Source organism: Salvelinus alpinus, chromosome 9 (assembly GCF_045679555.1).
Source record: "Salvelinus alpinus chromosome 9, SLU_Salpinus.1, whole genome shotgun sequence".
Lineage (NCBI taxonomy): Eukaryota > Metazoa > Chordata > Actinopteri > Salmoniformes > Salmonidae > Salvelinus > Salvelinus alpinus.
In genome coordinates, this window is record NC_092094.1 from 22,181,440 (window position 1) to 22,208,943 (window position 27,504).

Consider the following 27,504-nt stretch of genomic DNA (forward strand, 5'->3'; position numbering starts at 1 on the left):
TAGAAAGAACTCATGTTCAACTTTTATTTTTTTAAAGTGTATTACTCATGACTACATCTTATAACCCCCCACAACTCTTATTTCACCAGAGAAACACCACCCACCTTAAGAAGGAGCAGGATCAAGTTACACTGTCTTTCCTCTGTTTTACTGGGACTAGGATTTGGGGTGGATAAATTGTTTCTAGATCTGTACCCAGGCAGGGAATGTAGGCAATCTACCTAGACAGAGCCTTCAGGAACAAAACCATTTCTTTCCCCAATCTGAGGTCCCCAACTCCGAAGAAAGCATGAGGAGGAGCGCTGCTCTATCAACATGTTCACACTCATAAACTTGTGCTACATGTCATATTTAAAGTGCCTTTGGAGGCATTAGTGTGCTGAGTACATCAAGGGGATAGTGTGCTAACCACAGATCATGAAATTTATGTATTTTTTGTCGTCTAAAAAATTGCCAGACAAGCACCCTTCAGATTGCATCTGCTGAATAATATGTCTAAGGTAGCCTAACCAGGCAGGTAGTTTCCCAAACCATGCATTTAGTGGATTTTAGACTGTGAACATCACAACCATCAATCTATTTGGAAGGTCAACTTTACATTGCCAAATACACTTACCCTATATCTCACTGGTAGGTTAAGTAATATTATAGGATTTCTAATCCTTTTACATGCACATTTTTACATGCCCTTTTATACATATTTTATTGCCCAAGATGACAGATTCACAGCATAGAGGAATCCTCATAGTGTGTTCATGAAAAATACCTGCTTGTTGTAGATTGGTCTGCCATCACTGTTCAGTTTTGGCTACCAATTGCTCAGACATACGGTTGATGGTGGTTGTTTGCTACACATATCCCCTTGTCTATGGCATCATAACCGGTGAAAGGTGCTTTTATATCCTGATAACGATTCTACTAACTACAGTACTGTACTTTTCATTCGTTAATTTCATTGTCTTTGGTGAGTAATGAGACAGCACGATGAGAAAGTGTTACTGAAATGGGGTGCTGTTGTTGCTCTCAATGTGGTGGCACGTGGCAAGGCAGGCCTATGGCTATGGTGAAATGGTAGGACAGTCAAAAGCAAAGCATTCAGATGCTGTATATTTCATTGTGTACAATGTTTTCTTTATCTACGTACCACTTCACTTATTCTTCAAAACTTTCACAAGAAGAGCTGGGAGGGACTGCAATGTCCAGCTGGGGTTGACTGTAATGTCCCCAAATGAGTCCAGGTTTCAGTTGAAATGCAGTGCTGGTGTAAAGACGACTGTACTTTGACAGCTCAACAGTTCAGAGTAACTATCACAGTAATTAGGGCTCATATAGGGACAAACACTGACATTGAGAGGTGGCAAGGTTGGAACACATTTGTAGATCCATAGCAAGAAGATGAATGCAACTTGAATGCAAAATGTTGGCAAAAAATTATTATGCATATTCTTGCCTATATTCATTAAAGTGGAAGTGTTTCTGAATCTGACATGTATTTTACACAAGAAAATCTATTATATGACTTCCTTATTGGATGGATCAATCAACCTCACATAGTAAGTGCACTAGTGGTGTGAGAGGAACCCATTAAAGTTGCCATCTGTAACTTTCATTCCCACTCAAAAGTACTGCCCCTGCACTTGTTTGTAAACTAAAGGGGAACTAAAACTAATGTAACCATTTGTTTTTGTTTCACTTCTTGGATAGGTGTGTGCCACTGGGAAAATTAAAGTTACAGATTGCAACTTCTGAGCCCAATCTTCAGTAAGGTAGGTGCATTCTCACTTCGCCTCCTCTGTCCTCTGTGTGGTCAAATGACACTGATTAACTAATTGAACATTTATGTGTGAAGCACACCACAACAACCGACATAGGGCTACAGAGTCTATAGATTATTTACAGTATGTAAAATGTCTTGTAAGTTGGAAGTGTATACATTATTGCATATTCTTTTGCATATATTGCAGTGCAGATTTTTAAACGTATTGCATGGGCTTTCAGTATACTTGGATAGAGGGACAATAAGCAATGATAGTAATGTTTTTATAAACATGTTTTCAGAATTTAACTGTTGGTAAAGCAGTCTTTTACATGGTGTGCTTTACTAAAATGTGTGTAAAAAGCATTCCACCTTCCCTTTTCTCTTTCCTAGCTTTTGTAATATGAGCTGCTTCCTCTCCAAGTCAAGGATATGAGCAACAAATGCTGTCTGCATTTCAACAAAGTCTCCTTGCTTCCCATCCTGGACAAATCAAGTGCTGAGCGAGTTACAGCAGATGACAGGGTTGATTAGCACACATTGAACCAGTATCCTCTCTTTTGCTGCATCTTGTTAAATCTTCATAAAAAAATGATGGTTCAGCACCATCGGCACCCTCATTCAGTCCCTTCACCAGAGAAGAGGTGCATTGTGAGCACAGCACAACTGTGTGGTCAGGAGGACAAGGTTTTTTTTCTATAGGCAGACAGTGATTGGCATGGAAGTGGTGAGTACATGTTGCGGTGTTTGGGGACATTTTGAGGGGGGACGTGTGTGTCTCCTCCTCAGCACTCCCCAGCAGCGATTAGTTCCCCCACGGGTCTCTCAGCCAGTCTGGCCCCCTGGCCTCCAGCCCCCTCTTCCTCCATACTGAGTATCTGGTGCATACTTAGAAGCTGGTGGGAAGGGATCCGAGTAAAGACTGCAGGCTGGGCTTCGGGCTCCTCTTGTTTGATCAGGGAATCTGTAGGGTGGCAGTCAGCGAGGGAGGGTGGGTTGGGGCTGGGAGTGGCATCGTTCAGATAGATGCTGGTGGGGACGGTCATTGTAGAGAAGACCGTGTTGGTGGACTCTGGGGTGCAATCTTTCTTTTCTGAAGAGGGAGAGAGAGAGAAAAAACTATGGTACAATTGTACACAGGCCCACAGTTCTTTCCTGACCACATGACCTAACCAGGAACATTTTTAGACCCTAGTTATAGCCTACTTGTAGTCTATAAAGACAAAGTGGTCATGAAAAACTCTGGGTCACCATCGCAAACTCGGTCACCATTGCATTAGGTTAAGCATTCTGTTAGAGTTGGCTTTTTCTCAGTTCTCTCCTTTCTTTCCTTTCTCTAAAATGCCAAAAATAAATCAGGGGAGACAGGAATATATAGAATAAGGTTTGGTTGCCTTGGTGACAGATTCCTCCTGAGATGAGGCATGGCAATAATACCTGTGATAGAAGCAGAGACATGGACGATGGTGTGTGTGCCCTCGATGAACACAGAGTCCAGGGTGTGGTCAGGGGGCAGAGGCTCTGTGCTGACTGTCTCTACCTTGGTGGGCTTACGGATGGTCAGCATGTATGGGTGAACATCCAGGGTAAAGTTGCGACTGTGCTTTTTCTCCATTGCGCTCATATCTAGAGTCAGGCATTCAACAGATATGGTAAGGGGGATAGAACACAATAGCATGACCAAATTGTGCATGAGTTGCACAACTTTATTTACAGTATGTGACATTCCTGAAGCACTTTTCTATGCAAAAGCAGTTTTAGTCAAATATCCAAAATAGAAAATATAGCAAAATTCTGAGTAACCATAAAATGTATATTAGCCTACTCAACTTTCTATTACCATAATTTCTACAGTAATGTCACTGCTCTCAGTACAGTACCTTTGGCAGAGGGCGGGTACTGTGTGCTCTTGCTTAATGGAGCAACATAGTTCTCTGCCACTGGTTTCCTCCTCACCGGTTTGGGCTTCTCAGTCTTAGTGCTGTTCTCCAAACGCGTCATTGTCAGAGGTTCCTTCACCATGGACAGACATGGACAGTTAGTACAATTATCCCAAGTAGAATTAGATTATTGAAGGGATGGTTCACTTTTGTGAAGTTTTAGCTTATTTTACCAAGGGTTTTTTCCGACTTACTAAGGGTTACCTCTGGTTTTAACAAACTTTAAAATGTTTGGGATGAAACAACAACACCCTAGATAATTAGCAAAAAAGCTCAAACTTAAAAAGTGAACGATCCTGTTACGTTGTATAATGATAGGAGACAGGCGCAGGAATACTAAATCGTTTTTTTTATTTCTCTACCCAAAATAGCGTACATCATGAACATGACGGGGACAAAGCCCAAAACAAACACGTATATATATATATATACTGCTCAAAAAAATAAAGGGAACACTTAAACAACACAATGTAACTCCAAGTCAATCACACTTCTGTGAAATCAAACTGTCCACTTAGGAAGCAACACTGATTGACAATAAATTTCACATGCTGTTGTGCAAATGGAATAGACAACAGGTGGAAATTATAGGCAATTAGCAAGACACCCCCAATAAAGGAGTGGTTCTGCAGGTGGTGACCACAGACCACTTCTCAGTTCCTATGCTTCCTGGCTGATGTTTTGGTCACTTTTGAATGCTGGCGGTGCTTTCACTCTAGTGGTAGCATGAGACGGAGTCTACAACCCACACAAGTGGCTCAGGTAGTGCAGCTCATCCAGGATGGCACATCAATGCGAGCTGTGGCAAGAAGGTTTGCTGTGTCTGTCAGCGTAGTGTCCAGAGCATGGAGGCGCTACCAGGAGACAGGCCAGTACATCAGGAGACGTGGAGGAGGCCGTAGAAGGGCAACAACCCAGCAGCAGGACCGCCCAACACCGTGCAGGATGTTTGGCATTTGCCAGAGAACACCAAGATTGGCAAATTCGCCACTGGCGCCCTGTGCTCTTCACAGATGAAAGCAGGTTCACACTGAGCACATGTGACAGACGTGACAGAGTCTGGAGACGCCGTGGAGAACGTTCTGCTGCCTGCAACATCCTCCAGCATGACCGGTTTGGCGGTGGGTCAGTCATGGTGTGCGGTGGCATTTCTTTGGGGGGCCGCACAGCCCTCCATGTGCTCGCCAGAGGTAGCCTGACTGCCATTAGGTACCGAGATGAGATCCTCAGACCCCTTGTGAGACCATATGCTGGTGCGGTTGGCCCTGGGTTCCTCCTAATGCAAGACAATGCTAGACCTCATGTGGCTGGAGTGTGTCAGCAGTTCCTGCAAGAGGAAGGCATTGATGCTATGGACTGGCCCGCCCGTTCCCCAGACCTGAATCCAATTGAGCACATCTGGGACATCATGTCTCGCTCCATCCACCAACGCCACGTTGCACCACAGACTGCCACCTCATCAGGAGCATGCCCAGGCGTTGTAGGGAGGTCATACAGGCACGTGGAGGCCACACACACTACTGAGCCTCATTTTGACTTGTTTTAAGGACATTACATCAAAGTTGGATCAGCCTGTAGTGTGGTTTTCCACTTTAATTTTGAGTGTGACTCCAATTCCAGACCTCCATGGGTTGATACATTTGATTTCCATTGATAATTTTTGTGTGATTTTGTTGTCAGCACATTCAACTATGTAAAGAAAAAAGTATTTAATAAGAATATTTCATTCATTCAGATCTAGGATGTGTTATTTTAGTGTTCCCTTTATTTTTTTGAGCAGTGTATAACACAAGGCTGTAACCCAAACAAAGAGCGAGGTGTAAACCTCTAATAAATACACTGGACGATACCCATAATAACAAGACACGGAACGAGACCCGTAATAACAAGTGCACATTAACACAGTAACACGCAAGCCGACACAACAGAGCACAGGTACTCACAAGACCAACGGACATGGAACAATAATCAACAAGGACAATGGGGAACAGAGCGCACATACAGTATATACACATACTAAGGGGGAATCCATGACAGATCTCTTAAAACCGAGTAGGTTCTCTTCCTTTAGAGAGTTTGGTACCATCTCTTGCTGAGGGCCTCATTTCTCTAAGGGCCTTTTCAATCAGAAACATCATGTCAAGTCTTCTCAATAAATGCTGATACGAATATCTTAGATATTGTTCTAGTACACTGAACAAACCGACTCTACAGTAAGTGGTGCTGTAACATGTGCGCTTCAGCACAGTGGGTGAAGACTATTTTATTGCATATTAATTTAGATTAATATCCTAAGACATTAATCGGATGGAAATCCACAGGTTGGTTTCTTAGTGTGAGAAGATGAATCAATATCAGTTAATTTGAGTTGGAAATCAGGAATATCCTTTTTTCATTGGTGGTAATTAGTCATAACAATAATAGATTTAGCCGACTATGTGTAATTCAGTTTTAGACAAACAGATTGCATTTCCAGCCCATGATAATTGGCCAGAATATGCAGACCTGTGGCTACCCTCTTTTAGAATCTCTTGTCCGCTGAGTTTGTGCCTATGTCGGAGGCAATCTGAGACAACATATCCACAGGGAAGTGTTATCAACCCGACCTTCAGTACGCTGGTCTGTACATCATTTTTTTTGCATGCACAATATGACCAAGTCTAACCGAACCACAGAGTGAATGTTGTCCCACACAATCAGCTGTCAAATTTCACAAACGCTTCCATCTGATTGCGAGGAAACGTGGTTCGATTGACTATGTTCGGTACATTTGGCTATTGTTTACATGTTGCACATCATGCATCAGGAGATTGAAAATGCAAGTGACAGAACACAAAAAGTCAGGTAAACAACACTTTCCTGTGGATACCCTATCTCCACCTCCTACCGTCAAAAGCACCAACAGCACGGACAACCGGTAAAGTAAGTGTAAATATCATTTTATTCAACATTCTGACTTGTAGACTTGCATATTTTTTAGGCAGACTTCTTTCATACTGAATATCCATGGGGTAACCATGGTAACAGTGATGTTTAGGCAAACCTGTGGCAGGTAGCATTTAGGCCGCCTATGCATGGGGACCTACCTTAAAAGGCTGGGGGAGGGGGTTGGAGCTGGGGATCCACTTCATCTTCTTGCGTGGTCGTTTGATGACCAGCGGCTCCCCTCCCAGCTCCCCCACTCCCAAGAGAGAGGGGTCCATGTTGGGGTCTAGGGTCTGGATGCCTGAGTCCCTCACAGAGGGTGTAGCGTCATGGTTAGACTGGGCCAGGGCGGCCAGCAGCTGCCTCACCACATTGTCATACATGAGGTCACTCTCATTGGTGATAAAGTCAAGGCGGTTGAGTGATTTGATGTGGTCGCGGTTCTCGTTACAGAACATGGCCAAGATGTTGATGTCACAGAACTGAGACTTCTGCCAGCGCCGCCGCGTCTTGATGCCCACCTTGTGCAGTTTGTCGAACACGAAGTTGGACTTCCGCACCACGAACAGGTGCAGCAGGTTGACCAGGATGACAAGGTTCATGGTGCTCAGCAGGGCGATGTCTACGGCGGCCATAATGCGCTGCAGCTGCACGGCTGGCAGTTTGCAGTTGACGCTGAGCCTCAGCTCAGGGATGCTGCTGGAGTCTGGAGGCTCCCCCAGGGCACAGCTGAACTCGTTCTGGCGCTGGCGGTGCCAGTAGGCGCTCAGGTAGGAGATGGGGATGGAGCTGAGGCACATGATGGCCAGGTGGCGCGCAAGGTACAGCTTGGCCAGGAAGTTGCTCTGGCCTCGCCTCTCCAGGTACTTCTCAAACAGGTTCTGCTCGGGGCTCTTCTCCTTCTCCGCGTTCTCGATGATCTCTCGTCTCTCTTTCTCCGTGATGCCTGGTCCTTTCGACTGGATCTGCTTCTCGATCTTAGGGGCCCGGCCCTCGGCAGCCCGGTGGTAGCAGTTGTCAATCTCGTGAAGCAGGAAGTTGAGCTCAGAGGTAAGTCTTGTGGAGGCCATGAACTCCCAGCCCAAAGCAGGGATGTACATAATCCCGGCGAAGGCCAGCAGGGCGTAGGGTAGGAACTTGTGCTCAAACAGCGAAGGTCGAAGGTCAGGCTCCACCCCGGGAACGGCGTCACGCAGCTCTGTCCAGCAGTAGCCTCGTGCGTACAGGGCCTGGTCACGGGTGAAGTTGTGAGGCGTGTAGCAGTAGATTGACTCCTCTGAGAGGGGAAAAGAAGGAGAGAGTTAGCCTCATAATCTGACATTACAACATGACTGAGGGTAATGGATGTTTGTAATCTATTTACAGTAAGTGAATCAACAACAAAAAAAATTGTTGTCAAACTTTCCTCTAACAGTCAGTCCTTGATATAATGTTGATATTATAGATGTTTCCTATGTGGGGGAAATACCATTGATTAATTTCATCCATTTGTGTCAGAAGACTTCTCAGATTTCATTACTCTCTGGAAGTGCTGATTCATGGTATAAAACCATCTGCAGAGGAGACAGAGAAGGAGGCCGCACTTCAAGCCACACTTGTATTCCATCCATTCTTTCCCTGTTATGCTTGAGTGTGGTAGCAGCAAGGCCATTCGACGGCCGACTGACAAGGTCTGGTAGGTTCAGGGGTGCATCTAGCCCTGAGGTGCACTTGTGACTTTCATTTAATGATTGTTGAACTGAGCATGAGAACATTACACACTGACTGCAAAGTGCTGAGCCAGGTGTCTGAGGGCTGGGGTGGGTACAGTGTCTGGGAAAGGGCTGTTTTTCAGGCTTGAGAAAGTTTATGTGATTGCTCTTCAAATTTGCACACGTTCATATTTGGCCTGTAGGCTCCTTCATTTGGTATTGGACTTTGCCTAAGACTTAAATCCAACATAATTTGTTCAATTTAAGGGTAGCAACCAATGACATCAATACAATAAGTATTGTACATAAATGTAATATAGTGCACGTTGCACTGCTGTCTTCGGTTGTTGCCATGGCACTTGAGGTTTGTGGGGCCTATCAAATGGGTCCCGTTGGCAACCCATGTTTTGAAGAGGAGTAGTGCAGAGAATACAGAGATGGGCTCCCACCCAATCCCATCCTCTGTCGGACCAGTACTTCCCGCCCGGTACTAAGTGAAATGCTCAGTCACAGCTGGTTGGTGCTGCTATGCAGACAGCCTGACTCAGCATTGAGCTTTCCTTTCTCTCCTCTCTCCTCTCTATTCACTACAGTAGCCCAGTCTAATCTCTGAACTGATCTCTCACACCAAAAACCAAAAGCACTGCATACTTAACCCTACATTTCCCAGATCTATCATTCTGATCAAAAAATAACATATGGTGCATTTCGTCTGAGGATTTACCCGAGTGTTTTACCCAAAAGATTCTGACTTTTCTGTTTCCATCGACGCGGGCCGGCCCCCGTGTCTCACTGTGCCATGGCTCCAGCAGACCTGCTCAGACTTGGAGCCAAGGCAAGGCCCTAGGCACTTTTAAGCTTTAATTTACATAACAATGGCTAACTGTGAACTTTAACACCTTCTTACAAACCAACAGTCATGATTTTCATTTTTTTAATTTAGCTTTATTTAACTAGGCAAGTCAGTTAAGAATATATTCTTATTTACAATGACGGCCTAGCAAAACGCCTCCTGCCTCCATGTTGTGTTGCTACCATGCTGTGTTGTCACGTGTTGCTGCCATGCTATGTTGTTGTCTTAGGTCTCTCTTTATGTAGTGTTGTGGTGTCTCTTGTCGTGATGTGTGTTTTGTCTTTTCTTTTTCAGCCCCTGGGACGGGATTAAAACACGCATCACGATAAGAGAGAGACCACAACACTACATAAAGAGAGACCTTAGACAACAACATAGCATGGCAGCAACATGTGACAACACAGCATGGTAGCAACACAACATGGAGGCAGGAGGCGTTTTGCTAGGCCAGCAAACACAACATGAAATGATGCAGAGGTTGTTGATTCAGCTCACCACAAATCACACTCCTGATGGAAACACGATAACCTTAGAGCTCACATTAACATAAAACACGGGTGACAACCTGGTGTGGGGTAAGACTCACTGGAAAAGCACCAATAGAGCACAAGTAAACTCTCCAGGAAAATGTCCTACTGTTAGACATTATGAATGCCAATGTTGTTGGGGCATTGTCTGTGAGAGAAACCTTTGTTGTTGTTTTTTAATATACCAATGCCATAGTATGAATAACATAAAGCTACTACAGCTGTCTACTGGTATCTGTGTTCTGGTTCAGTGTAAAGTGAAAGGCTGATGTGATGTGAGTTAACAACAACAGTTAAGACATACAGTTCCCTTCCCAACCTGCTGTGTGTGTTTGGTGTTTACTGCAGCAGCATAGCAATGTCACAGGCCCCTCTAGTGGCCATCTGCCAGACCTGGATTCAAATACTATTGAACCAGTAGAATAGTTGCAAAAGTGCAAACACCGCCCCTTTTGGCACTCCAGGCAGACGAGAGCAAACTCTCAAAATATTAGTTTGCTCTCGTCTGCCTGGAGTGCCAAAAGGGGCGGTGTTTGCACTTTTGCAACTATTCTACTGGTTCAATTGCCCCAGACAAGCACAACTAATGTATATTATTTCAAATAATAGTTGAAGCCAGGTCTGCCATCTTGCCGACCCACTGACCTGCAAAGTTCCTTGTGAAGACAAGAGTGACGAGCAGGATGGGTATGATGACGGTGCCGATGGTGACTACGCGGTCAAATGGTAGCTCCAGTTTAAGCTGGACCATAAGGCCGGCCAGCATTCCTCCCTTCTCATCCTGGGAAGAGCCAGGCAGGATCAGCTCCTTCAGCTTCTCTCCCGCCAGCAGAGCCGTGGCCATGTCTAAGTTCTGCTCGAGGATGTTCTGCATCTGGCCTGAGAAGACAACGGCCACCCCCTCCTCCTAGATACCTCCACCCACTCACACACACTGGGCTACTTACACACACACACACACACACACACACACAGGACTGGCTGTCTCCAGGCCAGACCTGGTTATGTGGTTATGTAAAGTCAGTAATGGCTGGGTCTTGATGTGATGGACAGTCTCTTGGGTGTATTGGGATCTTCACTGACTGTAAGTGGGACCTCCCTCCTCCTAGCTACGTCCACTCACACTGTTACACACCAACTCACACAGGACTGGCGGTCTCAATGCCAGAGCTGGTCATGTGGCGTGGCAGGAACGACTGGGTTTTGATGGACAGTCTTGGATATGTTCACTGACGGTGAGTCAGACAGATTGATGCTCTCTGACTGTCTCTTCCCTCACCGAGGAAGGACATTGTGTTCAGTCAGTGGTTTACTGTGGGTTCCAGTTGTGCTGTGTACATTCTGTGCTTTTGTTCTCTCACCTTTAACTGGCCTTGGTCCACACACAGTGTGTCAGGTAAAAGGAAGGATAGATGATCTTTCTCTCGGTTCTCAAAGAGTGTGGTCTCCGGTGGATGAGTTTGTATGGATTCATAGTATACCCAGATCAATAGGGATACCTACTCCGATTCCATCTTCCTGCAAAAGACAGATTGTCCAACCTGGTCTCAGAGCATTTCGTATTATTCTGTATGTAAATCCGAGACACTCCATTTAGTATGCAATATTATGTTTCGTATGGTATGTATTAATTTGTGTGATATATTGTGATTTACAATTCAACACCCATTTCATAACAGATGTTATGAATTTGCAAAATGTACAATATATTACGGATTTGTAAAATGTACTATATGTTACGAATTTGCAAAACATATATGTTACGAATTCTAGCTAGGTGGCTTGGTTGCTAACATTAGCTAGCATGCTAACGTTTGCTAGGGTTTAGGAGTTAGGTTAAAGGGTTAATGTTAGGGGAAGGGTTAGCTAAAAGGTTAGGGTTAGTGTTAGCGGAAGGGTTAGCTAACATGCTAAGTAGTGGTAAGTAGCTAAGTAGCTAAAAAGTAGTAGAAAAGTTGCTAATTAGCAAAAATAAATAAATTGTCCGTGATGAGATCTGAACTCGCAACCTTTAGGTTGCTCGACGTTTGTGTTATATACCCTTCCATCCACCCCAACCAACTACCCTACTTTCATTTTTTGCCTTAACTAACCATCTGTTTTATGTAACCATACCAAACGTAACATATCATGCTAAATGGAGTGTCTCAGATTTAAAATAAAAATAATACGAAATGCTCTGAGACCAGGTTGGATTGTCAAGAAACATACTATATCTATACTTGCAAAATGTTGGCTTTTTCTTCTAAAAGAGAGAGCAATAACAAAACACTAGCTCAGTAAACACTGAAAATAAATCCAACAGTTTAGTTCAAGTAAATTATCTGGTTGAGATTATCTCTCTAACCAACACCATACTCAGGTACACCACTCAGGTACACCATCTCAAAGGTAGTGTTCTGCATCGCCATATGCAGCTAAATTCCTGTTGTACCCACTCCCCGCTAAGCATTTACAGACGGCAATGTCTTTTGGATGTATTTTCTTTAGTACTGTCTGGACCGGTCTTTTTTTGTCTTTTTTTTTATGCAGTCCGGACCGGACAAAATCTGAACCAAACATAGACATCCGTGTTTGGTTCAGATTTTGTCCGGTCTGGACCGGCCTTGATTTCAATGTCCACAGACGTCCGGATCGGCCTATATTTGGCACAAACATAAACGTCTATAATTGGTTCAGATTTGGGAACCAAATCTGAACCAATCATAGATATCTATGTTTCACAAGTTTGGACAGCATGGTACAATACAATAGAGCACAGCAGAGTACAGTGCACAGTAAATAAACATACAGTAGAGCACAGTAAAGAAAAGTAAAGTGTACTGTATTATACCCTACTTTACTCTAATGTACTCTACTGAACTAAACTGTACCATAATCTACTGTAGTCTACTCTACTGAATAAAACTCTGCTATCCTATACCGTACTGTAGCGCACTGCACTCTACTGTGCTCTACTGTACTAAACTGTGTCGTACTGTGATGTTAAACTTGTGAAACATAGCTTAGAGGTCTATGATTTGTTCAGATCAAATATGTACTTGTTTGGGAGAGGAGCTCATTAGAATAATACCCAGCATGCTTTTCAAGTGTTTTTTTTACATTTACATTTTGGTAATTCAGCAGACACAGAGCTAACTAAGGTAGATAAACAAAAACTTATCACAGTCATAGCAAGATTGTTATTTTTTTTTACTGCTACTGAGAATGCTATTGTAGTTGAAGTGGTCTGTTGGTTTATTCTGTAGGTTGGAATGCTTTGAAAAGCTAGCATAAGTGCATGTGACAGATGGGAGCAATAATACATATTCTGTCACAATCTTCAGTTGGTTCCTCTTTCCTATAGTATATTAAGAGGCTTGAAAGAACGTATTTGCAGAAATTTGGACATAGAATCAATGACTGAAAAAGACAGATTTTCAATGTCTGTAAATCTTTTTGACATAGGGAAAATACGTATTTTCACCTTTCATTCAGCACCTAACATGCACCTGATTTCAACATCCAGAAAATACATATTTTCGATGTCTGGAAATTATGTATTTTCGAAGTTCGTAAAATATTGTTTTCAACATCCGGAAAATGCATATTTTTAACTTTCATTCGGCACCTAAAATGCACCTGATTTCAATGTCAGAAAAATATGTTGAAAATACATTTTCTATGTAATTTTGCTTACTGTGTCAGTAGTAGCAGTGGGAGCTCAGTTTTCAGTGAGTTTGTCAGTGTGGTCACATCTGTGGGGAATATTTGCCTTTGATTACACAAGGTCTGTGAAGGGCGAAGTCACCCGCTCTGATGAGAATGATGACCTTGAAAAGCCTTTAAAAAACTTTTATGCACCACTGAGTACAAGGACATGCCTTTTTTTCCCAAACATGGTACCAAAAAAGGTTTTGATTCCTGGCTGAGTCAATCGATATTATTAGATTACGATTCATATCAGTGATGTAATCATTAGTCATATGACATTATGCTCATGTTCTGTTCATTCAGCGTTACAGTGAAACCATTTCCCATGGAGCTGTGAGACATCATCTTTAATGAACACTGTCAAACCTGGGGATTTTGAATGTCAGAATCCAGGACACCTGTCAGGGGGATGCTGCTTTATGGTGTGTGTGTGTGTGTGTCTCATTGCCACTGCTGCACTCTGCAAGTGAGGAGGGGGTTGCTGCTGCATGCACACTCCAGGACGGTTACGTGAATGTCCTTCGAGGGGAGTGTGATCACATCTTCCCCGCTCACTCCACCACACACACCCCTCCCATCTGTCTTTCTCTCCATCTTACACTCTCTCTCCCTCTCTTTCCATCTCTTTTTCTCTCCATCTCTTTCTTGCTTCTTCTCATTCTCTCTCAATCTGGCATAAATATCCATAGTCCTTGAGCCACACAGAAGCAGGCCCATACAGTCTGCAGATAGAGTGGATTACATTGTGCAGGGATAGAGGGACAGAAATCCTGCCTACCAACTTAATTGTTAGCATCATGACCTACTCAATAAATTGCCCCTGGCTAAGACCAATCATTCATATTATTTTTGAGAGCATTATGCTCCTTTATGATGACAAATGGAGTGTATTTGAGAATAATGTGATGTGATATATAGAATAGGCTGAAGTTCATCTGCTGTAAAATTATCTTGAATAAATAAATCATTGTGAGATAAAATATAAACTTGTCAAGCCACCAGTCATGAAACATTAGTCATAGGTAGTGACTACTGACTATGTGAATAGATAACGGTGTAGGGTGAAGTTTCCCCTAGATGCTGTGCTTGGGTAAGTTTAGCATTTCCCCCACTAATGGTTAAGGATAGGATTGGAGGATGGGAAGCTGGTCCCAGATCTGTACCTAGGGGAAACATCGTCGACCACCGCTGGCGCAATCGATAACACCCTCTCCTACTCTGAAGATCTTTGCGGGATCCTTGGATCAGACAATGAGAAAGCCCTGAGACATACTGTAGGTGAAAGGGCCAGTTCAATTAATTTACATTTCAGGCTACTTGATTCTGGGAAAGGCCCTTCTGTGTAGCACATGTATTATTTGTATTCCTTCATTATTGAACATGCTTTACTTGGGCACAAAAATGTCCTTAACATAAAACAATATCCTAATATTTATAACCTGATGATTCTTGTAATTGTCTGTCTAACAGTTCCAAAAATCTGGTTTACAACCAACAGTTGCCAATTTTAAATCGATTTTGTCTTGTAGGAGACAATATCTCATTTCAGAAACTCGGCTTCTGGCAGTGGTGAGCCCTTGGCACCAGTCCAACAACAGATTATGCCCCACAGTTGGACCTGCTACACGTGTTTAAAGGGGATGCCCACATTCAGTTGCCAGTACTACAGTATGCCATGTTTGGTTAAGGCTGTCCCTGTTACACAGATAGACACACTTGGTGTAATCAGACTCACTTTTGCTGAAGAGGTGAACACAATTCACTGTAGGCTACATGTTTAAAGGATTGTGAGTGGAACTGTGTGATCTTTCAAGTACTCTCACCGGTCCTCCTCATTAGTGAGCATCCATTCCGAGTGTGATCATGAGTTTATAGATTGGACTCCGTCCAAAAACTTCCAAACTAGCTACTCCTGTTGTAAAGTGAGCATGGCAAATAGTGGAATTTCACCTCAACAATGCACAGTCCCCGATATAACGCCTATTCACTTTGCATTTTTCAAGTGCACAAATGACAGGTTAAGCAAAATTTAAAAATACTATTATTTTTGCAAACAATAGCGTTAGGCTACTGTTACACCAAATGCAAGTCCATTGCTAAACAAAATGCTACAATAACAGAGCAACAAAGCTATTGTGGTTATGCTACATACAGGCTATCATATGATATGATAGAGTTTCCTCTACTAATCTTGTGAAATTGTCCAAGAGTCATTCTCAAACATGCCGCACTGTTGGTTGTCTAGTCATCCACATGCTATTGGCTACTTACATCAAAGGAGCGGTGCACAAAACAAAACACTCCGCTGCAAGTCAACTAATGTGCACGCCAATTCAGCACTTGGTGCTGTGGACAGCTCCCGAAGTGTAGACGGGGCGCTGAAAATCTGAGTGTATTAGTCTAAAACGGGTTGAGTAAGGACTCTTATTAGACTTTCAGCTCTACATGTATTAGCTGCAGTCCACCTGTCCATATCAGTGACAGGCACAGAAAATTCACGGTCCATCCATAAGGAAAATAGATCAAGCCCGAGAATCCACTGTGGGTTCAAATTCACCCATTTAACACAAGGAGGAAATATAATGTACTCACAGGTCATGTGCATCCTCGGCGTGCTAAGAGTTACTGCAGTGCGGGCGAGCCGCTACAGCGTGTATCCGGGCACACCGGTTTGTTCCGCCTTTACCCCTCCTCACCCTCCCTTCCGGGGTTTGTCTCTCTCCTCTCCCCAGAACCAAAGATGAGATAGGTAACGCATTAGGATTCAACAAATCATTGCTTCCTCTCTCCTTGCGCAAATTGAAATGACAAATCCTGATGTAAATGTCCATTTGACTGTGTTGTGAAAACCCAGACAATGGGTTGTGATCTTTAGGTGGAGGAACAAACTCGACACTTTGGATGTAGTTTATAAAAGGTCTCACATTATCAGTAAAAATAAATTGGGCACACTGATGCAAGCTTCTGAGGATTTCCTCATATAGTCTAGGCTAGCCTACGAAGCTGTCGCTATCTTGCGTTTCAGGAGGAGAGGAACAGTGAGTCAATCAATCCTTCCTTGTGAAGTAGGCATTATAACTCCCCACTCCCTCAAACTCACACACACTCCTGAAGTCCCAGTGGGAGAACAGCCAGCAGCTAAACAGGGAACAAACACTCTGTCTTAACTCGCTCACCCCCAGTCACGCCACCCGCAGCAGCTGTGTTTTTGCTCAGAGATGTGGTGCCTCTGGTTATTCACGATTGGCTATAGCTAGGCTGTTTAGGTTGGCTGTTTCTGGCAAGACTCCCGTACAGGTCAGATCGATAGCAAGCGTGCAAGCAAGCAAGCCAAGGCGCGCGCTTCAGACTCTGGTCAGGTTCCTAGCCGGTTTTCACCGGTTAGATGCCGCTCCTCATAACTGCTTCCAAATATAGGATTTCCTCTCCACCACTGCTGCATCGCAATGGTGATCAAGAAAGCAATTGAATGTGTTGTGGTTGCAAACGGAGACACTCCATTTAGTTGTATATATTACGTTTTGTATGGAATGTATTAATTTGTAGATGTTCATCATTCATTTCGGATGATAAATTATGAATTACAATTCGTATGATATGTTACGAATTGCAATTCGTGCAATATACTATGAATTGCGATTCGTATAATAAGTTACGAATTTGCAAAACGTACAATAACTAAGTGGCTAGGTGGCTAACATTAGCTAAGCCAGGGGTTAGGGTTAAGGTTAGGAGTTAGGTTAAAGGATTAAGGTTAGGGGACGATTTAGCTAAAAGAGTTAAGGCAGTGGTTCCCAAACTTTTTTTGGCCCACAACCCCATTTTGATATTTGAACATTTTCAAGACCCTAATCATGTGAAAAATAATTATGTAATTAACAGCCAATGTTCACTTTTTTAATTGGGACTATTGCAGTCAATTGTAAAACATTCTAACAGTATTGCTGATGTTATTCTCAACTCACCATCATACACTTTTAATGTGAGGCTATGACATTCAATTGCAAATTAAACTGACATATCTCTTATCTCACCACCACCAATGAGATGGGTGTGCTTGATGCATGTCGCCACCGAGGTCTCAAAGTCAGGCGGCGTGGTCGACAGTGCTGTCACATCCAACCTGGATCGATATTTGTTTTTATTGCGGATGACAGCACTGAATCAGCATAGCATGAGTTGTAGTGCTCGGAGGGAGACGGCACACTATTTCCTTTGAGTGAGGAACCAAAACTCCTCCATAGTGACCCATGAATGTGTTGTCTGCAGCATTTGGTCACATGACAGATTGATCACCTGTTTGATTTCACTTACTGGCATGTCAACTGAGTCAGGATCACAGTCAAAAATATATTTTTTGTATTTCCGTTTGACTGTCAAGGGGTCTAAATACTTTCTGAAGGCGTCTAAATACTTTCCGAAGGTACTGTGTGCATTCGGAAAGTATTCAAACCCTTTGACTTTTTCAACATTTTGTTACATTACAGCCTTATTCTAAAAGGTATTAAATAGTTTTTCCCCCTCATCAATCTACACATGATACCCCATAATGACAAAGCGAAAACAGGTTTTTAGAAATTTTAGCAAATGTATTAAAAATAAAAAACAGAAAAACCTTATTTACATAAGTATTCAGACCCTTTGCTATGAGACTCGAAATTGAGCTCAGGTGCATCCTGTTTCCATTGATCATCCTTGAGATGTTAATACAACTTGATTGGAGTCCACCTGTGGTAAATTCAATTGATTGGACATGCTTTGGAAAGGCACACACCTGTCTATACAAGGTCCCACAGTTGACAGCAAAAACCAGGCCATGAGGTTGAAGGAATTGTCCGTAGCACTCCGAGACAGCATTGTGTCGAGGCACAGAACCGGTGGAAGGGTACCAAAAAATGTATGAAGCATTGAGGGTCCCCAGGAACACAGTGGCTACCATCATTCTTAAATGGAAGAAGTTTGGAACCACCAAGACTCTTCCTACAAGACTCTTCCTAGAGCTGGCCGCCCGGCCAAACTGAGCAATTGGGGGAGAAGGGCCTTGGTCAGGGAGTTGACCAACAACCCGATGGTCACTCTTACAGAACTCCAGAGTTATTCTGTGGAGATGGGAGACCCTTCCAGAAGGACAACCATCAATGGAAACAGCATGCATCTGAGCTCAATTTCAAAGTCAAACTCAAAGTCTCATAGCAAAGGGCCTGAATACTTATGTAAATAAGGTATTTCTGTTTTTATTTTTAATACATTTGCAAACATTTCTAAAAACCTGTTTTCACTTTGTCTTTATGGATTATTGTGTGTAGATTTGATGAGGAAAACATTTATTCTATCAATTTTAGAACAAGCCTGTAACTTAACAAAATGTGCAAAAAGTCAATGGGTCTGAATACTTTCCGAATGCACTGTACTTGGCTCGAACCCGGGACCTCTGCTTCACAAACACACGTGACCCTCCCTCAAGCATCTATACTCGTCGTGCCACTCAAAAGCTAGTTCTTGAGCGATGTAAACATGGATACAATGCTGCGGAGTAAGTTTCCCACATCTTCATGTGCTACATAAGCGTCAGTCCTCCTCACACGTCAGTGACATTTCCAGAGAGACTGATGTGAGAGATGTACCAGCTATCTAAGCATCAGTGACTCTACATCAGTTAGTCATAGAGCACAACATCTCATCTGCCAAAACTCAATGTGTGTGTGTGTGTGTGTGTTTGCGTTTGAGAGAGAGAGAGAGGAGAGAGCCTGATGTGTGCAGCAGTCCTAGTTCATGTCTATGTGAATCTGCATGACTGTGTAAACAGTAGGTACAGAATGTGTTTGTAATGTACCTCTAAGTGTAGAGCTGGGAGCTGCTGGCTGTCATCCCACTCTGGAGCCCCCATGTGGAGCTGACTCTTGTAGGAGGCACAGTGCACCACGGTGGCCAGAGTCAGCACTGCCTGCACCAGCAGCAACACCAACAGAATCAGCAGCAGGATGTCATATGATTGCTAGGGACACACACATACATATTGTTTTGGTACGCCATCTGAGTTGTAACCACAGAGTCATTAAAGTGGCACTCCAGTCTCATTTTCACCTCACTTAACACCTGATTTACACCTGAACACCTGAATAGGTGGTCCAGGTCATGGCCATGGCATTACACAAATCTATTGCTCCTCTATATTTCCCCTGCCAAAGGGGGAGGCCGATGACGTCACAAATTCCCATCAGACTAACTCATTGAATGTCCTACTCCTTGAAGTTTGCAGTTGTGTCTAAAAAAACACTAATTTGATCAAATTTGGGATATCACTTTTCAACAGTAAAAGTTCAACAATCGCTGAAGGACATCTTTAAGTATATACGTTTTGAACATGTTGATTGTCCCTTTCTCAAAACGATGGATTCACTCAATATCTGAGTTAATACCACCACATGGGCTCCCTAGTTGTGCAGCGGTCTAAGACACTGCATCTCAGTGCCCGAGGTGTCACTACAGACAACCTGGTTTGAATCCAGGCTGTATCACAACCAGCTGTGATTGGGAGTCCCATAAGGAGGCGTGTGTCATCCGGGGTTGGCCGATGTAGGCTGTCATTGTAAATGAGAATTTGTTCTTAACTGACTTGCCTTGTTAAATAAAGGTTACATTTAAAATAAAAAAATCATGAAAAGCTCTGTATGTTTTTACAATTTCTGCAGAGTTGTTAGTTATACCTTGACCATGATTCTCAAAAAGGTTGGATTCACAAGTGACAATGACTTTGAGCTGGAGGCTGACCTGAGGCAGTCCTACTGAACTCATCCTATGTACAGAGACTCTATCTATCACAGAACACTAGGCAGCTCACCTTAGCTGTAGGCACCTCATACAAGAAGATGTCAATGAAACTAAGCACACTGCAGGAGAGGAAGCCTGAGGCTGAGAAGAGCAGGGGGGAGGTCACACTGCTGATGGCAATCAACATGTCCACCTGAGGGAGAGGAGTGAGAGAAAGAGATAGTCTTCATTCAGTGAGGTAATGGTTGAGCATGACACCTGTCCAGAATACATAACCTTTAAAAACTCACCAGACACTTGTTGGGGTATTCTGCTACGACATGGCTGGCAATGGCACTGGGAAAACACTGCAGAGACAGGGAACAAAATAGAGGCGTTTCAGTCTTTCACCCATTGTTGAGTCACAGCCAGACTCTCTATTGGATCATGAATAAAGACTGGATGTGTCTGGAAGCAGTTTTGTGTCTGTGGCGGGGTACAAAATATTTGTGAACCAATGGTGTAGACCCATTGTAACACACACAGCCTTACAGCCACTAAGATCCAGAAGAAGGTGACAGACAGGTATGGACCCAGGAGCAAGGCGTCTATGTTGAGAGCGATGATACCGCCAAACACAGCCGAGATTCCTACTATCACCTCAATCACCTGTCAGAAATACACGGCCTTGACTATTGGGAAGACACAGCAGTGACTATTGGGAATACACGGCAGTTACTATTTTGTTTCTGGTGTCCTTTGACAGCTCTTTGGTCTTGGCCATAGTGGAGTTTGGAGTGTGACTGTTTGAGGTTGTGGACAGGTGTCTTTTATACTGATAACAAGTTCAAACAGGTGCCATTAATACAGGTAACGAGTGGAGTACAGAGGAGCCTCTTAAAGAAGAATTTACAGGTCTGTGAGAGCCAGAAATCTTGCTTGTTTGTAGGTGACCAAATACTTATTTTCCACCATAATTTGCAAATAAATTCATTAAAAATCCTACAATGTGATTTTCTGTTTTTTTTTTTCTCATTTTGTCTGTCATAGTTGAAGTGTACATATGATGAAAATTACAGGCCTCTCTCATCTTTTTAAGTGGGAGAACTTGCACAATTGGTGGCTGACTAAATACTTTTTTGCCCCACTGTATATGCAATAAATGTATTCTTTTTTGTATTAATACTATGGCGCCGCCACCAATATAATATAAACTGAGCAAAGATACGTCAGATGTGGGAGTTAACAAGCAATAATTGAAACAGAAAGACAATGGTGGCGAGAGGACAAGGGGTGTTAATCATTTACATAGAGAGGAGTGACCATGTGTGTTATCTGAAGGTGTAACGGCTTTCTTCTGTGGACGAAGGAGAGGATCAAAGCGCAGCGTGGTTAGTGTTCATCATGTTTAATAACGACAATAAACGAGAACACTACAAAATACAAAAACAACAAATGTGAAAAACCGAAACAGTCCTATCTGGTGCATAGACACAAAGACAGAAGACAGCCGTTACAGAACCACCCACCAACCAAGGACCAAGCAGCGTGGTAACAGGCAGCGGCAGCAGGAGCAGCGCGAGAAGGAGGAATGGACATGGGAAGACGAGTTGGACGGTAAAGGACCCTGGGCAGAGCCAGGCGAATATTGTCGCCCCAAGGCAGAGCTGGAGGCAGCGAAAGCAGAGAGGCATCATTATGAGGAGCTAGCTCGGCAGCGTGGCTGGAAGCCTGAGAGGCAGCCCCAAAAATTTCTTGGGGGGGGCACACGGGGAGTGTGGCAGAGTCAGGAGTCAGACCTGAGCCAACTCCCCCTGCTTACCGTAAGGAGCCAAGGATAGAACCAGAGCCGGTCAGTGCGGTATTGGAGGTGAGCGAAGCAGAGACAGTAAAGGAGTTAATGGGGAGATTGGAGGAGAGAGTTATGTGGGAGGTGCTGGTTTGGTGCATAAGGCACGACATCCGCCCGACGGAGCGTGTCGGGGATTTGATGTCACCTGAGTCAGCTCTCTATACTCGTCCTGAGGTGCGTGCTAGCCGTCTGGTGAAGACTGTGCCAGCCCCACGCACCAGGCCTCCGGTGCCGGCACCACGTACTAGGGCTCCAGTTCCAGCACCCAGCACTCGCCCAGTGGTGCGTGTTCCCAGCCCAGTACCACCAGTGCCAACACCACGCACCAGGCTTCCTGTGCGTCTCCAGAGCCCTGTACGCACTGTTCCTTCTCCCCGCATCGCCCTGAGGTGCGTGCCCTCAGCCCGGTACCATCAGTGCCGGTACCACGCACCAGGCTTATAGTGCGCCTCGAGAGTCCAGTGTGCCCTGTTCCTGCTCCCCGCACTCGCCCAGTGGTGCGAGTTCCCAGCCCGGTACCACCAGTTCCGGCACCATGCACCAGGCCTACTGTGCACCTCAGCAAGCCAGAGTCTGCCGTCTGCCCAGCGCCGCCTGAGCCGCCCGTCTGCCCAGCACCGCCTGAGCCGCCCGTCTGCCCAGCGCCGTCTGAGCCGCCCGTCTGCCCAGCGCCGTCTGAGCCGCCCGTCTGCCCAGCGCCGTCTGAGCCGCCGTCGGCCCAGCACCGTCTGAGCCGCCCGTCTGCCCAGCGCCGTCTGAGCCGCCCGTCTGTCCAGCGCCGTCTGAGCCGCCCGTCTGTCCAGCGCCGTCTGAGCCGCCCGTCTGTCCAGCGCCGTCTGAGCCGCCCGTCTGCCCAGCGCCGTCTGAGCCGCCCGTCTGCCCAGCGCCGTCTGAGCCGCCCGTCTGCCCAGCGCCGTCTGAGCCACCCGTCTGCCCAGCGCCGTCTGAGCCGCCCGTCTGTCCAGCTCCATCTGAGCCGCCCGTCTGTCCAGCGCCATCTGAGCCGCCCGTCTGTCCTGAGCCGCTAGAGCCGTCCGTCAGTCAGGAGCCGCCAGAGCCGTCCGTCAGTCAGGAGCCGCCAGAGCCATCCGTCAGTCAGGAGCCGCCAGAGCCGCCCGCCAGTCAGGAGCCGCCAGAGCCGCCCGCCAGTCAGGAGCCGCCAGAGCCGCCCGCCAGTCAGGAGCCGCCAGAGCCGCCCGCCAGTCAGGAGCCGCCAGAGCCGTCCGCCAGTCAGGAGTTGCATGAGCTGCCCTTCAGTCCGGAGCTGCCCTTCAGTCCAGAGCTGCCCTTCAGTCCAGAGCTGCCCTTCAGTCCAGAGCTGCCCTTCAGTCCGGAGCTGCCCTCAGTCCGGAGCTGCCCCTCAGTCCTGAACTATCTCTCAGTCATGAGCTACCTCTCAGTCGTGAGCTACCTCTCAGTCATGAGCTACCCCTCAGTCATGAGCTACCCCTCAGTCATGAGCTACCCCTCAGTCATGAGCTACCCCTCAGTCATGAGCTGCCCCTCAGTCATGAGCTGCCCCTCAGTCATGAGCTGCCCCTCAGTCCGGAGCTGCCCCTCCGTCCGGAGGAGTTTCCTCAGTCCAGAGGCGCCCCTCAGTCCAGAGGCGCTCCTCAGTCCGGTGGGGCCCTTTATTAGGGTTCCCAGGCCAGGGTCGGCGGCGAGGGTCGCCGCTCAAAGGACGTCAGTGAAGCGGACAAAGACTATGGTGGAGTGGGGTCCACGTCCAGCTCCAGAGCCGCCACCGCGGACAGATGCCCACCCAGACCCTCCCCTCCGCACCTTGGGGGGGGGGGGGGGGGGGGGGTACTGTCACGTTCTGACCATAGCTCTTTTGTGTTTTAGTGTTGGTCAGGACGTGAGCTGAGTGGGCATTCTATGTTGTGTGTCTAGTTTTCCGTTTCTATGTTTGGCCTGATATGGTTCTCAATCAGAGGCAGGTGTTAGTCATTGTCTCTGATTGGGAACCATATTTAGGTAGCCTGTTTTGTGTTGGGTTTTGTGGGTGGTTGTCTTCTGTCTTTGTGTTCTATGCACCAGATAGGACTGTTTCGGTTCTGCCACATTTGTTATTTTGTATTTTGTAGTGTTTACGGTTTTGTCGTTATTAAACATGATGAACACTAACTACGCTGCGTCTTGGTCCGATCCCTGCTACACCTCCTCTTCAGACGAAGAGGAGGAAATCTGCCGTTACAGAAGGTGGAAACCTATAAAGCCTGAGGTCTGTAACAAGAGAATTCAGTAGTTCCATGGAATTGCTCAGCTTCTGTTACTTTTGTAATAAAGTCTATTTGAATTTACAAGTTCCGGTATCTGAGAAATATTTGATTCAATATTTCCACTACACCAGCTGGTCTGCGCATGCTCTGAGGCCGCGGCTAGGAATGCCGTCTGGGTCGGCAGCCTTGCGAGGGTTAACACGCTTAAATGTCTTACACACGTCAGCCATGGAGAAGGAGAGCCCATAGTCCTTGGTAGTCGGTGGTGCTGTATTGCCCTGAAAGCGGGTGAAGAAGGTGTTTAGCTTGTCTGAAAGCAAGACGTCGGTGTCCGCGACGTGGCTGGTTTTCCCTTTGTAGTCCGTGATTGTCTGTAGACCCTGCCACATACATCTTGTGTCTGAGCAGTTGAATTGCAACTCCACTTTGTCTCTATACTGACGTTTTGCCCTGTTTGCTTGCCTTACGGAGGGAATAACTGCACTGTTTGTGTTCGTCCATATTCCCAGTCACCTTGCCATGGTTAAATGTGATGGTTCGCGTTTTCAGTTTTGCGCGAATGCTGCCATCTATCCACGGTTTCTGGTTAGGGCAGGTTTTAATAGTCATAGTAGGTACAACATCTCCTATACATTTCCTGATAAATTCAGTCACCGTATCAGTGTATTTGTCTATGTTGTTCTCAGAGGCTACCCGGAACATATCCCAGTCCACGTGAACAAAACAATCTTGAAACGCGGATTCTGATTGGTCAGACAAGCGTTGAATAGTCTTAGCACAGGTACTTCCTGTTTGAGTTTCTGCCTATAGAAAGGGAGGAGCAAAATGGAGTCGTGAATTCAGTTGCCGAAGGGAGGGCGGGGGAGGTTCTTGTAGGCATTCCGGAATTTGGACTAGCAGTGGTTGAGTGTTTTAGCAGCGCGAGTACTACAGTCAATGTGTTGATAGATCTTCGGTAAAGTTTTCCTCAAATTTGCTTTGTTAAAATCCCCAGCAACAATAAATGCGGCCTCAGGATATGTGGTTTCCAGTTTGCATAAAGTTCTTTGAAGTTCTTTGAAGGCCATCGTGGTATTGGCTTGAGGGGGAATATACACGGCTATGACTATAACCGAAGAGAATTCTCTTGGAAGGTAATATGGTCGGCATTTGATTGTGAAGTATTCTAGGTCAGGTAAACAAAAGGACTTAATTAAGTTCCTGTATGTTATCAGAATCACACCATGAGTAGTTAATCATAAAACATGAACCCCCGCCCCGCTTCTTCTTCCCGGAGAGATATGTATTCATGTCTGTGCGATGAACTGAGAATCCAACTGGCTGAACGAACTCAGACAGTATATATAGAGAGAGAGTATGTTACAAACCCTGATGTCTCTCTGGAAGGAGAGCCCACCCTGAGCTCGTCAACTTTATTATCCAGAGACTGAACATTAGCAAGTAATATACTCGGAAGCGGTGGGTGGTGTGCGCACCTCCTGAGTACCTCCGAGTACCTCTTTTCCGCCGGCGATGTATTGGAACAGCCTCTGGAATCAGTTAAATTGGCCTGGAGGGTACAAAAAAAGGATCCGATTCGGGAAAGTCGTATTCCTGGTCGTAATGCTGGTAATTCTGGTGAGTTACCGCGGTTCTGATATCCAGAAGTTCTTCCCGGCTGTAAGTAATAACACAAAACATTTCCTGGGCTAATAATGTAAGAAATAACACATAAAAAATCGAAATATTGCAGCAACGTTTCCTAAGAGCTAGAAGAGCCCCTCACCGAGCCTGCAGCACAGCGCAGGTAGTCCATAGCAGCAGGAAACACGTTGCCCAGGTAGAGAGAGAAGCCAGCCATGACCAGCAGACTGCTCTGTGGACCATCCACCCACCCACCCACACAGACACAGACACAGACACAGACACAGACACAAACACAAACACACGCGCACACACACACACACACAGTGGTTAGTACGTAAACTGCCTAGAGGAGAGTTCACTTACCAAAAAGTTGTCGCGCTACCCCTGTTCTCTCTGCTTTCACCCCTAAGAAAAAGTTTTAAACCAGAGGTGTACATCTCCTCCTCGAAGGATGCTGTAATGCTGTTATGCTGTTTTTCTGCCTTCAAATCAGACTGTGAATGGAGTAACCAGGTGTGTGGACTCTCTAACCAGTCAATGGCATTGACTATGACTAATCATTTACAATAAATTCCTGGTACAAACAAAAAACCAGCAGCACTGTGTTTTCTGGAATTCTAGAGTTGGCCAACTCCCTGCTGTAGCAACGTTTAACCTTTAACCCTTGAACTTTAACCTCCTGACCTCTTACCCCAATGAGAACACTGTAGAGCCAGGTCCTATAACTGAGGCAGGGGTGCATGGGCTTCTCAGAGTGGGCAAGCTGCAGGTCACTGGCCCTGACATCCACCGTGTAGCTCTCTGGTCGGTTCCTCTCCACACACCCCTGCCGTCCCATTGTAGCCCCACCAGCTCCTCTCTCCAGCGTGGGCATCTGGGCGTAGCTGAACTCCTCCACGGCAGACAGATCGTCCAGCTGCATCATGGTGAGATGATTGACAGTGCCCCCCGACGGTCCAATGGGACGGTCACTCTGGGTCTGAGGAAATGTGTCTGTGAGAGTGGACATTCAGACACTGAGTAATCAGAATCAGAATCGGAACGATAACTTCATCGTCTTTGGTCCTTTAGGAAGTATAATATGGTTGCACAAATGGAAATGATTATTTATTTCAGTTAATTATCAGTTGATAAATAAGGATTTTGTACAAAGTGTCATAAGACAAAATGGTTTTCTGTACCATTAACCTTGATTTTTTTTATATCTTCTTTCCAATATAAAAATATAAGATCAACAAGATTTATTATGAGTTATATTAATCACAATAATTCAGCTATACTCTGAGAGCATTATTTAGTTCTGAGTGAAAATGGTGTGTAGTAGAAAGTGGTTATAACGTTGAGGGGACAGCAAGAAACAAGATCAATACAAATAGAAAATATGTGCAAATAAATGTACACATAATTTAATCCTACAATAGTCCTTGCCCATCTGTCCTAAAGGTCTCTTCTGATTCAAACATCACCCTTTTCACCCCCTCCTTCCCATCCCCTCCTCTCCCCTTTCCCCATCTTCCTCTCCCACTCACCTCTTCAGTCTTCTGTCTTGTAGTATCTCCCCAATGTACCCACAAGTTATCTCTCAATGGACACAGCAATTGTATAATCCCATATAGAAGACACTTGTTTTTGTTGGTCTGAGAAAGTTTATTCGCTCTCTCCCTCTCCC

General features: G+C 45.2%; 2 protein-coding genes across 2 annotated transcripts; both read right to left on the bottom strand.

Annotated features, from left to right (window-relative positions):
- Positions 1-16,752, bottom strand: LOC139583974 (pannexin-2-like). Its single transcript, XM_071415462.1, has 6 exons — positions 15,978-16,752; positions 10,338-11,210; positions 6,783-7,897; positions 3,637-3,769; positions 3,194-3,382; positions 1-2,849 (listed from the first exon to the last, which is right to left on the bottom strand). Exons 2-6 carry the CDS (start codon positions 10,564-10,566, stop codon positions 2,542-2,544), a joined length of 1,974 nt encoding a protein of 657 aa, XP_071271563.1. The 5' UTR covers positions 10,567-11,210; positions 15,978-16,752; the 3' UTR covers positions 1-2,541.
- Positions 15,069-26,819, bottom strand: LOC139530932 (membrane protein MLC1-like). The gene is made up of 8 exons (XM_071327744.1): positions 26,527-26,819; positions 25,975-26,064; positions 24,338-24,487; positions 20,688-20,804; positions 20,447-20,503; positions 20,227-20,349; positions 19,219-19,380; positions 15,069-15,080 (listed from the first exon to the last, which is right to left on the bottom strand). Exons 1-8 carry the CDS (start codon positions 26,758-26,760, stop codon positions 15,069-15,071), a joined length of 945 nt encoding a protein of 314 aa, XP_071183845.1. The 5' UTR covers positions 26,761-26,819.
- Positions 26,820-27,504: the final 685 nt, after the last annotated feature.